General features: G+C 36.4%; 1 protein-coding gene across 1 annotated transcript in view; it reads left to right on the top strand.

The window, feature by feature from the left end:
- The window catches only part of LOC126889534 (cytochrome P450 6k1-like), a 110,174-nt gene extending 97,961 nt beyond the window's left edge, over positions 1 to 12,213 (top strand). The window contains exons 4-5 of the mRNA XM_050657886.1: positions 10,087 to 10,335; positions 11,984 to 12,213. Of these exons, the coding sequence (XP_050513843.1) occupies positions 10,087 to 10,335; positions 11,984 to 12,147 (413 nt within the window). The 3' untranslated portion in view covers positions 12,148 to 12,213. The remainder of the gene's footprint in view (positions 1 to 10,086; positions 10,336 to 11,983) is intronic.
- Positions 12,214 to 13,567: the final 1,354 nt, after the last annotated feature.

Below are 13,567 nucleotides of genomic sequence, written 5' to 3'. Positions count from 1 at the left end.
CCCAGAATATTGATATAAAGTAGAGGAGTAAGACAGGGTTGTGTTCTGTCGCCGCTACTCTTTAACGTGTACATTGAAGCCATATTTCAGGAAGCGATAGCGGAACTAATTGATGGAATCTCTATAAACGGAAGAATAGTAAATAACATAAGATTCGCTGATAACACCGTTATAATGGCAGACACCCTGTAATCGCTACAAGAATTGTTAAATAGAATTAACGATTATTGAATTCGATGAGGACTCAAAATAAACAAGAAAAAACTAAATGTATGACTGTCTCATAACACAACATGGAAATAAAAGGTTAATGCTAGAGCAAACCCAAATACAAAAAGTAAAGACATACAAATATCTGGGAACGTGGGTTGATGACAAAAATGACCAAAGCAAAGAAATTAAAGTCCGAATTGAAACTGCAAGGCAAGCATTTATAAAAATGAAGACACTGCTTACAAACAAAAACCTTCAGTTGCCTCTCAGATTGAGGGCTCTAAGATGCTACATATTTTCTATATTACTATACGGAATGAAAACTTGGACATTTAAGAGACAACACATAAGAAAAATTGAAGCGTTCGAAATGTGGCGTTACAGAAGAATATTGAAAATTCAGTGGGTTCAAAGTATTACCAATGTTGAAGTGCTACGACGTTTAAATAAGGAGTTAGAAATTATGAACAGTATAAAAACAAGAAAACTGGAATATTTGGGTCACATTACCAGAGGAGAAAAATATGAGTTGCTGAGAATTATTATGCAAGGAAGGATCCAAGAAAGAAGAAGCATAGGAAGAAGACGCAGGCTGAGGAACCTTAGAGAATGGTTTAACTGTATTTCATTACAACTGTTCAGAGCAGCAGCCAACAAAGTGACCATAGCCATTATGATATCCAATCTCCGGTAGGAGATGGAACTTTCAGAAGAAGTGAACCTGAGGCATGATCATGCCATCGGGCGATGCTGGGAATTTATTCCACTAAAATATCAGCACCTACTCGTCTTAAGGCAAGCGTCCACAGGCCCGCATCGTACGCAACGGATTTTAGTTTGCCTTGTACAAAGACTTATGTAACTGCGTCCACTGATCCGCATCGTACGGATCGCATCATCGGCAATGCCGAAAGGTTGCTTCGAGTGGCAACTTTTGCGATGCGTGCCGATTAGTCATTCGGAATGCCGATCAGTGGACGCACCCCGCGCGCATTTAATATTTTTAATTATTTTTAATGTAAAACTTTTTGTAGTACTCAGACAAGTTAACTCAGTTTTAATTTTTATTTTATATATAGGTATATTCAGAAAAAAAATATCACAGGACCTGATAAGTTGATTATGGGGATTAAAATGTCACAAAATATTACTTATTTTTCATGTTTATTGGTCTTTCTCATATTTCGAGTATTAAACTATGAAAATTATTTTCTTAAAAAAAAACAACACATTTTTCTAACTAATTATACATTTGAATACAAAGGAGGACACAAAGCTGTTACACATTTATGGTTTATGTGAATGGAAAATAGTAGGCTGAAAACTCCAGTACAAACATAAGAGAAGAACGAAGAATATCTTAAAGCAATGAACTTTTTAAAACATTGTTCAGACAGTGGACTGTCAAATAAGGATTCCTTCGAACAAGCTTCGCCGGTGGATGAGGATGGATGCACTGTGAAGGATTATTATTACCAAATTCAGGATTCAAACACAATTTATTTAATGGCACAAAACTTTGTTAAGGCTGTATGACACTATACATTTTCTTGTATCATTTCTAATATCGTTTCTGATATGTCAAAAAAATTCATAGTGTCATACACAGATACAAGAAACGATATCAGAAACGATACAAGAATTTGAGTCAGACACAGATTCTTGTACAAGAACTGCGCCAATTTCTGCGCAAAGAGCAAAAACGTAAAACCTGCTGGTAAAACATCTAAAATGTCATAATTACTTACTCATAATGGCGGCTGAAATGAAAACGGGATCATGTATTGATGAGTTTATTTGTGTTTTTGTAGGTATTACTTATAAATCTTATATTGATACTTAATATACCGTTTGGTATGGACTACTGTTCTACTAATAACCATATATTTAGCTCCTAGTAAAGTTCAAACTATAAATTTAGGTTTCATGGTGCATAATTTTTTACAAAATACAATAGCTCCTAATTTGGATCAAATTGAAGATAATTCTAATGCAAATATTTTAGCACAAATTCAAAACAAAATAAAAACACAAATAATCAACCTCAAACAGTCAACGTAAAATTCTGGTTAACATTAAAATGTTAATTAAAAGTTTATAAATTTTATAAAATCCTTAAAGTCAGCTGTAGATGCAGTACTACCATAAGGTGACACGGGGTGACAAACAAAATATCGACCAATCACGTGCCGAATTTCATACAATTTTCGATACAAGAACTTGCATAGTGTCATACAGGGCACAAATGTACGTAAAAGAAATGATACAAGAAAATGTATACAAGAAACGATATCAGAAACGATATTAGAAATGATACAAGAAAATGCATAGTGTCATACAGCCTTTACATTGCTTGCGGTTACCAATACAAGAGTCTGCTTACGGTCTACATTTCCAAATCTTGCTTGCGCGCGACGCTACCACAGAGATCCCTACACAGGTCGATAAGAAAGATTTTAACAATCAAGGTAGCTCGCCGCTCGCTGTGTCTACAACATTTCTATCATTCGATATGGGATGGCGCAAACAAACACATTAGAGTTGTTAATGATGTTACTGAGAGAGGTGTAAAATTGATGCAAGACATTTCATTATCCCCCACAAAAGATAAAAAAGCAAGAAAAGTGTGTTACAAGTAGTTGTAAACCACAGAAAGTATTTTACCGATTTCAGAAAGGCAACTTTGATTAATCTTTAGACAAACTTTTACTGATCTAGTTACTATTTTCCATTTAAATCAAAATGTATCAGCTTTGTGTATTCCTTTATATTCAAATGTATAATTAATTAGAAATATGGGTGCTAATATGCGGTCTACCGTTGTGTTTCTAATATAGCTTGGGGTCTACCGAGAGAATTGGTGTATAAACCAGTGGCGGCCGGTGAGATAGTGCCATGGAGCCATGGCACTACCATGCAGAAACATATTCTTTTTATATTTTATGTATCTTTATATATCTGAAACATATCTTTAAACCGTTTTAATGCCTGTTAATTTTTTTGTGTGTATTTCTTTTTTCTTTATAAATTATATAAAATCTGGCAACTGTGTAGTGCAATACAACCTTCGCCGCTCACAGCAGACGGAATGACCGTGCCAAATGCTTATGTGCCTCGTATGAAAAGAGAAAGATTTTACGATCATTCTATGTAAGTGACAGAGATAGAAATGAAAGCATTCGTGCCTGGCTCGACTAATATTTTTTACTATGATCATAGTGGATAGTGGATCGTAGACCCAAAAAGATTGTCGTACAAGGTAGTAGGTACATTATATTTTCGAGTTTCTTTACGCGCTCGCTCGCTCGTTTTTGTATTTATAATTATTACATTTTTATTTATTAAAATTTTTATTATAAATTATATTTTTAAATAGTTGAAAAATTTTTAATTTTTAATAAAACTTAAGTTAAATTCAGCTTATCGTAATAGTCTAATTAAACACAATGAACAAGTGAATAAGAATCGATATGTTTCGAATCTATCTATCTATCTATCAGCGAGGTTCCTACAGCCTCTGCCGCTTCTCGCATTTCGACCGCCATCGTTTTCTGTCCATCCATTCGTCTTCTTTGATGGCTCTATCTTTCATGATGTGCCGTACATTTTCTTCCCAGGCAACTGAAAGTCTTCCCCTTCTTCTTCTTTGGTGTGGTATGTAATTTAAAGCTTTCTTTGGCCATCTATCTTCATTCATTCGTTTCACGTGACCATACCACACTAGTTGTCTAGTTTCAATTTTATCTACACTGGAATATACAGTATGTGTCCTCCTTCTAATATCTTCATTCCTGATGTGATCTTTTTTAGATATACCACACGCTCTCCTTAGATAATCCATTTATACTACTTCTATTCTTTTCCTATCTTTTTTGTCATCTGCCAAACTTCTGCCCCATAAGTCATAATAGGCTCTACCAAGGTACGATAGATAGTCAATTTCGTTTCTTGCCTTATATCTTTAGACCACAGTAGAGAGCTCAGAATGTTTACCGCTTTTTTGCCCTGCTGCGTTCTCTTTTCGATGTCTCTTTTGGTAGTGCCTTCTTTAGATATTATAGATCCGAGATATTTATATTCATTACATCTTTTCGTGGTTCTAATTTCTAACTCTGGATCTTCTTCATCATCCCCTATTTTAAGATACTCTGTCTTTGACATATTCATATTGAGGCCCCATTTTTAATATTCTTTCTTTAGTTTTCTAAACATGTAGTTCATGTCTTCCTCATCATTCGCTACGACTACCTGATCATCTGCAAAAAACAAAGTTGTTAGACATTTACCACTGCCTATGTCTATTCCCATTCCGGATACTTGTTTCCTCCACTGCTCTAGCGATGATTGAATATATATTTTAAATAAAGTCGGAGACAGACAACATCCTTGTTTAAGTCCCTTTGATATAGGGAATGAGTCAGATATAAAGTTTCCTTCTTTAACGACACTTCTTGCATTTTTGTATATATTTGCGATAGCATCCACATACTCTCTACTGAGACCTACCTTCGTCAATGTTTGAAACAGTTTTTTCAAAGGTACCGTATCGTATGCCTTCTCCAAATCTACAAACAATAGGTGGGTAGATAGATTCCTTGCCTTCCGTTTTTCTATTACCTGCTGCAGAACGAATATATTATCAGTGCACGATCTTCCTGCACGAAATCCACTTTGTTCTTCCATGTCTTCGTATTCTGATTCTATTCTTTTCTTTATTATTCGACCGTACAACCTCCCTACTGAGCTGGTAACAGTTATTCCTCTATAATTAGAGCATATGCGTTTATCCCCTTTCTTGAATACTGAGCTGATGTATCCAACATTCCAATCATCAGGGATATTTTGTCCTTTTAAGCATTTATTAAATAATTGAACCAACATCTCATGTAATATGTTTGGTCCGTACTTTACCAACTCAATTGGGATGTCTCCAGGTCCTGCTGCTTTACCGTTTTTAGATCTTTTGAGGGCTTCGCTTAACTCTCCGGTTGTTATCTCAACTATTTGTGTATGTTCGACTAAATCTTCCATTTCGATCTCTTGGAATTTACATCTATCTTCTGTCAGTAAAATCTCATAATGGTGTTTCCACTGTTTAAGATCTATTAACTTTATGTTAGATTTTTCCTTTCCTTCCCTCTGGAGAGACTTTATTACCTTCCACGCTTGCCCAACTCTTGTTCCACCCATATACCTATCCACTTCTGCGCATTTTCGGTCCCACATCTCATTTTTACTTTTCACTACTTCTCTTTTTACATCTCGATTTAATGCTGCATATCTCTTGTGATCTTCCTCCTTTCTTGTTGACATCCATTTCTGATAAGCAGTTTTCTTCTTGTTTACTAACGTTTGCATATTCTCCGACCACCATTCTGTATTTTTTATTTCATGTTTGTATTTATACCCCAAAGCTTCACTTGCAGCCTCATGAATGTATTTTTTAATTTGCTGGTATAATTCTTCCGCTGTTATATTTTCTCGTCCCACATTTTGTAATTTTGTGGCCAGTCGTAATTTATATAGAAATTTCGTTAAGTCTTCTTTCAAGCTTTCTAGGTTATATTTATGAGATCTTACTTCTTGTCCCTTTTCTATATTCTGTACCTGAGTATTATTGTTTTTGCGATAGTTAACTATCATGTTGGCCGTAAGTAAACGATGATCGGATCCACATTCTGATCCACGGTATACCCTTACGTCAGTGGTTTTCAGCTGGGAAGTTTGACGTTGAATTACATAGTCGATTATCGAGCGCAGATTCCTAGTAGGTTGTATCCATGTAAATTTGTGGATGTCTCTATGTTGAAAAAATCCATTCATAATCTTGAGAGACATTGTTTCACAAAAATTTTTAAGACGCATTCCGTTGTCATTGGTTATTTGTTCCCCATATCTTCCTACGACTCTATTATTTTCTTCTCTACCTACTCTGCCGTTTAAATCTCCTAGTACATAGATTTCACAGTTATCTTTAACTTGAGAGATTATTTCATTCATCTTGTCGTAGAAATCGTCTTTACTTTCTGGATCTGCATCTTCATTTGGGGCATACACTCCGACAATTACGATATTGTGTCCATTCTTTGTCATTTCCAGCATCAGCAGTTGTTCATTTACTTCAGTCCACGATTTAATATTATTTTTAAGATTTTTTCGAATAGCAATAGAGACTCCTCTCTTAGCTCTGTTATCTTTGCTCACTCCACTGAAGATATGTATATACTCTCCTATCTCTTCATTTCCTTTTCCCTTTTTCTTGGTTTCGGTAAGAACACATACATCTATTTTTCTTTCCGCTAATTTTTTGAATACTTCTGCTTGTTTGGTTTTAAGTCCTTGCACATTCCATGTAGCCAATATCATTTTCCTTTTCCGTTGCATTAGTCGTCTTTGTTTTGATCCGTCCGCATTCCGAGGCGTTTTGTCGAAATTTGTAGTATTTATTTCTTTTGACAAGGGACGAGTTGCTAGCCCATCGCCTCAACCCTCCTCCTTTATCCGGGCTTGGGACCGGCACCGGAATTTACTGAGCTACTCAATCCACCCAGCATTTACCGGAGGCGGAGTTTATGTTTCGAATCAAATTATAAATTGTATGTTTGTATGTTTCGAATCAAATTATAAATTGTATCCATATTATGGTTTTGTGGAGCTTTCAAGTTAGTTTTGAGAAATCGCGACGAAAAGGAAAATTCAGAAAATAGAGGCATCTTTAAGGAACTATTCAATTTTAGCCGAATTAGACAACGACTTAGGTTCATATTCAGAGTTCCAAATCTTTTAAAGGTAGGTACCTACCTCAAAACAACCCAAAATGAACTCCTTCAGTGCATGTTAATCGCGAGGAAATAAGGAAATAAATTGAAAATTATCTTTGTGTTGCAGTGATTGCCGATGAAACGACAGACGTCGCTGGTGAATTTCAGTTAGTTATAGTTTTCCGATATTTGTGTAAAGGGCGATAAGTTGAGAGATTTTGGAGATTTTACTTGCTGGACGGGCATGATGTCAAATCAATCACTGAATGCATTTTAAATGTTTAAATTTCTTGACATCCCAGAAATGGTATATACCTATATAATGTAAAAGTATCCGTACCTATATTTTTAGATTTCTATTTTATACCTTTTTTGACAATATCGTGAACCCGTCACTAAAAATTTAGACAGCTGCCCGAATTCTGGCACTACATACTTAAAGTGATACGAGCCGCCACTGGTATAAACTGTAATATTACAATGCAGACAAAAAAATTTTTACAAAGTGAATAAAAATGTGATAGTGTGTGACATTCTCCTTGATCCGATTTCTTGTTGAATATGTTGTGTATCCAAAAATTATGCCTCCTTTTTCTAGATTTTTTTCTTCTTCCTCCTCTTCTGCTAACATACAAGCAATAATAACTTATTCTTCATCGCTTTCCTCCATTCTCACAAACACTTTCCGCAGGTACCTACAATCACTACAAAAATCCGAATGAAGTGGCATCGGCAATCCGATTGCTGCCGATACAGTGGACGCAGTATGAAAAATTAATCCGTTTGATGCAATCCGTCCGATGCGTAATGCGTACGATGCGGACCCGTGGACGCTTAACTTTATCGCTATTATTTTGTACTCTGCAGCCGAGTATAATATTGCGTTCATCATTCTCTTTGCCTTATCCCTATGCGGGGTCGGCTTCCCTAATTGCATTTCTCCACACAATTCTATCTTGGGTCATATCAATGTTAATCCCCTTTACCAACATGTCCTGCCTTATCGTCTCCCCCCAGGTCTTCTTTGGTCTTCCTCTCCTACTCCTTCCAGGAATCTGCACTTCAACTATTCTTCATATTGGGTGATTAACGTCTCGACGTTGAATATGACCAAACCATCTTAACCTATGCTCTCTCATTTTGGCATCAATTGGTGCCACACCTAGACTTCCCCTAATATACCCATTTCTAATTTTATCCTTCTTTGTCACTCCACTCATCCATCTAAGCATTCTCATTACCGCCACATGCATTCGTTGTTCCTCTTTCTTTTTCACTGCCCAACATTCAGTTCCGTGCATCATAGCCGGTCTTATGGCTGTTTTATAGAATTTTCCCTTCAGCTTCATTGGAATTTTTCTGTCACACAACACACCACTCGCTTCTTTTCACTTCATCCATCCAGCCCTAATTCTACTGCATGCATCTCCATCTATTTCTCCATTACTCTGTAATACCGATCCTAGGTACTTAAAACTATTGCTTTTCACAATCATTTCACCATCCAAAGATACCATTTTATTTGTAGTAACTCCATCTTTAAATGAACATTCCAAATACTCTGTTTTTGTCCTACTAAGCTTTAAACCTTATTCCTCCAGAGCTTGTCTCCACTGTTCCAGTTTTTGTTCTAAGTCTCTTTCACTATTTCCTATTAACACTACATCATCAGCATACATTAGGCACCATGGAATACTAACCTGTAGTTTCGCTGTTATCTGGTCCAAGACTAATGAGAATAAATAAGGACTAAGCACCGAGCCTTGGTGCAATCCTACTTTCACCTGAAATTTATCAGTCTCTCCCACACCTGTTCTAACACTAGTCGTTACTCCTTCATACATATCTCTAACAATCTTTACATATTCGCCAGGGACTCCTTTCTTATTGAGTGCCCACTACAGAATCTCTCGAGGAACTCTATCATATGCTTTCTCAAGATCAATGAATACCACGTGAGCGTTGGTCTCTTTATTCCTGTATTTTTCCATCGGTTGCCTTACAATGAAAATTGCATCTGTTGTTGATCTGCCTTGCATAAAGCCAAATTGATTATCGGATATTTCGGTTTCTTCACGTATCCGTCTATCAATTACTCTCTCCCATATTTTCGTGGTGTGGCTAAGTAGTTTTATAGCCCTGTAGTTTGTGCATTGTTGTATGTCTCCCTTGTTTTTGTAGACAGGTACTAATATACTGCTTCTCCATTCGTCTGGCATTTGTCCAACTTCCATAATTGTATTAAATAGACCTGCTAGCCAACTTATTCCTGTCTCACCCAATGCTCTCCATACTTCTCCAGGAATATCATCTGGTCCGACTGCTTTTCCTTTCTTTATTTTTTGAAGCGCTTGAGCCACTTCCTCGTTTGTTATTCTGGTAACCATTGCTGTTACTGTCTCCGTTAACTCCACAGGCTGTCTGTCAAATTCTTCATTTAATAAACTGTCAAAATACTTTCTCCATCTCTTTTTGACATCCTTTTCGTAGTATTTTATTATTTTCATCTCAGATACATCTAATCTGATTAAAATCTCTTGCTTTCTTTGCTCTCTGTTTGGCTATTTTATATATCTTTGCTTCGCCTTCCCTGGTATCAAGTTGATCGTATAAGTTTGAATACGCTTCTGCTTTGGCTTTTGCTACTGCTACTTTCGCTTTCTTTTTGGCGACCATATAGTTTTGAAGATCTAAGTCCGATCTGGTTTCTTGCCACTTTTTATATAATTTTCTCTTCTCTTTTATTTTTCCATGTACTTCATTTGACCACCACCAAGTTTCTTTATCCTCAAACTTCTTTCCTGACGTTTTCCCAAGTATTTCAATAGCAGTCTCTCTAATAATATTGGCCATTTTTCTCCATATTGTGTTAGGGCTTCCTTTCATGTTCCAACATATTTTTTCTACTATTCTTTCCCTGAATAGACCTTCCTTCTCATCTATTTCATATATAATATAGCGTTAAACCAAATAAATTAGGCGGTTTCGTTTTGATTCAATTTGGGTCTGTTGCCATCCCCTGACATGTGTTTTATGTATTTTATGTATTTATGTATTAGTTGTTAAATTCGATTGAACATAGATCTGGAATACGTTAAAATTTTTGTTTTAGAAACTTTAAGAAAATACGGCGTAATCGCATTTCTTGATAGAGAAGCTGTTACTGATTATCGACTAGAAGGAACAGATCTTGTCATTGAAAAGGGAATGACAGTTTACATTCCCGTATTTGCTACGATGAGGGATCCCAAACATTTTCCCAACCCAGAACAATTTGATCCTGAAAGATTTGCTGATACAAATGTGAACTCAGATGGTTTGATCTATTTTCCATTTGGAGAAGGACCAAAAGCTTGCATAGGTAAGACAGGTATTTCCTCCAGGAGTTTTACATCTTGACGTTACATGTGTGTTATGATACGTTAACAGGGATCAATACGACAAAGTAACATACTAGCAGATAGGGAAGAAGTAGTACTTGTATAAGTAGTATTTGCAGAAGATTAAAATACAACGTTTTAAAAGGAAGGAAAGCCTATTAAATATTTCTTTTTATTTATTTTTATTTAATGTCGTCCGAACCACTGGGGTTATAAACGACAACAATCGAAAATACATTATTAAAAATAAACAGTTATTACAATATTAAGTACACACATATGAACTAACAAAAAGGAAACCTGGAAAATTTGTTGTACAATTAAATGTCCTTTATTCCTATATCCGTTAAAAACTTGATGATGTTGTTGATATTTTTATCGTCTCCAAGAAGCTCAGATATGTCACTGGGAAGGTTAAGTTTACTTCTCGTTTGCTGGTATTTTTGACAGTCGGATAATATATGTTTAATTGTTACATTTGTTGACACTGCTGGCAGAATGGAGGATTGTCTCTAGTTATTTTGTAGAGATGTGTATGACGGGTGTGATTAAGTCGGAGCCGAGTGAAGATAACTTGTTTTTTCCTAGGTAAAGAAAAGGCCTGTTTTTGTACAGCGTTGCCTTTAATTTGTTTTAATTTTTCGGAACACTGCGACCTCTTGTTTTGCCACGCACAACTAACTACGTTTTTAAGACACAATTTCACATCACCTGGCACAATTTTATTTAGATGAACTTGATCACTTGTTGCTGCTTCGTGAGCTAGGCGGTCCACAACCTCGTTACCGTCTACTCCAATATGGATTGGAACCCAAATTAATACCACGTGTTTGTTTTCCTTTGCAGCATGTTGAAATTCTTGATAAATTTCTTTATGAATAGGGTTGAAGGAATATATGTTTTGAATGTCACAAAGGGCGTTCATAGAGTTTCATTATGATTGTGTAATTTCTCTGGTTCGATTTGTTAATGAATTTTAAAGCTTCAAGGATTGCATACAGCTCTGCATTGAAAATAGTCCAGTTTTTATGCAGCTTAAATTTAGCATTATGGGTAATGGAAAACATTGCTGCCCCCACCCCGTCCGCTGATTTTGATGCATCTGTGTATATCTGTCGGTAGTTGCTAAATCTATCCATAATCTCTTTGAAATGATTTAATGTTATGGTTGGATGGAATTCATGTTTATTAAATCTTGACAGATCAGTAATAATTCGTGGTTTATTTACAGTCCATGGAGGAGGAGGGTTTTCGGCAGGATGGTATATGGTCGGGAATGTTATATGATATTTTTGCAGTAATCGGTTGCCTATTAAATATTAAATTAAGAGGAGCAGATGGAAACACGGATCATTTTCTGGTAAAAATGAAGATAAGAACAATAATAGCTCCCAAAAAGTTCCACAAAAATATACTACTGAGAGAGTATAACTACAGAGAGTGCATATTTGATTCTCTACACTCTCTGGTGAGACTCTAAGAAGGGTTAAAACTAGTTAGAGTACCTTTGGCGCTCTCTGAACTAACTAAAATAAGACGGCTCTTGTTTCGCTTCACAACGAAATGATTATTTATTTTATTTCCATTCTTAGTAATAGGACATGACACTTATTTTAATATTATTTTTAGGTAAGCGCTTAGGACACTTAGCCGTTGCTGCATGTTTGTCGCATGTTCTATTGAAATTTAATATCGGGAAATGCGAAACTACCCCTGATCCAGTTGAATTTGAAACGAAATCTTTCACCTTACAATCCAAATGTGGACTTCTGATAACATTAACTAGCCTTTGATAATAATATGTCAAAAATATGTATAATTTTTATAGAAAATGTATAATTAAATTGAGTACCCCACTATTATCAGTATCTTCGTCTATTACCTAGAAACAGGTCCAATGATTGCATCTAAGCCTACAAGCTGAACTAATCACCCTGAACGAAGGAAAACAGATCACAATCCCATTCTACTAGAACTAGGAATATGGGAAGAAACAAACCCGCCGAACAGAATAACAAAGAAAATAAAGTGGACGAATTACAAAAGATTAGTGAGTGAAGGAATAAACATAGTGCCAGTTATAAATAACCCTCAACAAATAGAAGAAAAAGTCCTAGAGCTAGAAAACATCATCCAAGAAGCAATCAGAAACAGCACAACAAAGGAAGAAGTCGAGATCCACACGGGAAGGTTCAAAGACATACCACAAGGAGTACAAAACTTGATAAGGGAAAAAACAGAGCGAAGCAAATAGCCAGAAGAACAAGAAACCGAGTAGACAAAACCTGTGCAAACACATTAAACAGAGAGGTCAAAACGGCCCTTCGACAACACCGCAGTGAAAAATGGGACAACTTCGTACAAGAGATGAAAGAGCTAGACTCAAACATGGAAAATGTTTGGAAGCTCCAGAAAATGATGAGAAGTGACAGAAAACCCATCCCCCATTACATGGAGAAAACGGCATGGTGTATACCATAGAAGAAAAAGTAGAGGTGAGGAGGTCTACACTCGAAAGAGAATGCAGGTTAAACTTCCACCAAGACGAGGACGTAAACTTCATGGAAGAAGTCGAAGAACAAGAAGAAGGACCAGAGGACCCAGAAGACATCATTCCCCCAACATCACCGGAAGAAATCAACGGACATATAAGAAACAGTTCACCGAGAAAAGCGCCTGGTCTAGACGAAATAACAAATAGAGCCCTAAAGTATTTGCCTATAAGGGCTATATTGTACTTTACATAATGAACGCGATATTAAGATACAAAATATTCCCGAACAGATGGAAAGAGGCCCATGTCATCATGATCCCAAAATCTGGCAAGAACCACACATTCCCGCAGAACTACAGGTCAATCAGTTTACTCCCAGCGATCAGCAAGATAGTGGAAAGAATTATTCTCAGCAGACTGTAAACGGAAAAAACAGATTAGAGATAATCCCAGAAGCTCAATTCGGATTCAGACCAGAGCACTCCAGCGAGCTACAAGTACTCAAATTAACTGAGTACATAGCAGCTGGATTCAACGACAAGCAGTACACTGGAGTAGCATTCCTGGACGTAAGCAAAGCTTTCAACAGAGTATGGCACAAGGGGCTCATATACAAAATGCGAGGTTATGGGTACAGCGAAGCGATGACGAGGCTGATATCCTCGTACTTAGGCGGCTGGAGATTCAGGGTTCGGATAGGACAAGTCCTGTCCGAGCTC

The sequence above is a fragment of the Diabrotica virgifera genome, chromosome 8 (genome assembly GCF_917563875.1).
Source record: "Diabrotica virgifera virgifera chromosome 8, PGI_DIABVI_V3a".
Classification (NCBI taxonomy): domain Eukaryota; kingdom Metazoa; phylum Arthropoda; class Insecta; order Coleoptera; family Chrysomelidae; genus Diabrotica; species Diabrotica virgifera.
Note: the sequence above shows the minus strand (reverse complement) of the source record. Positions and strands in the feature narration are given on the sequence as shown.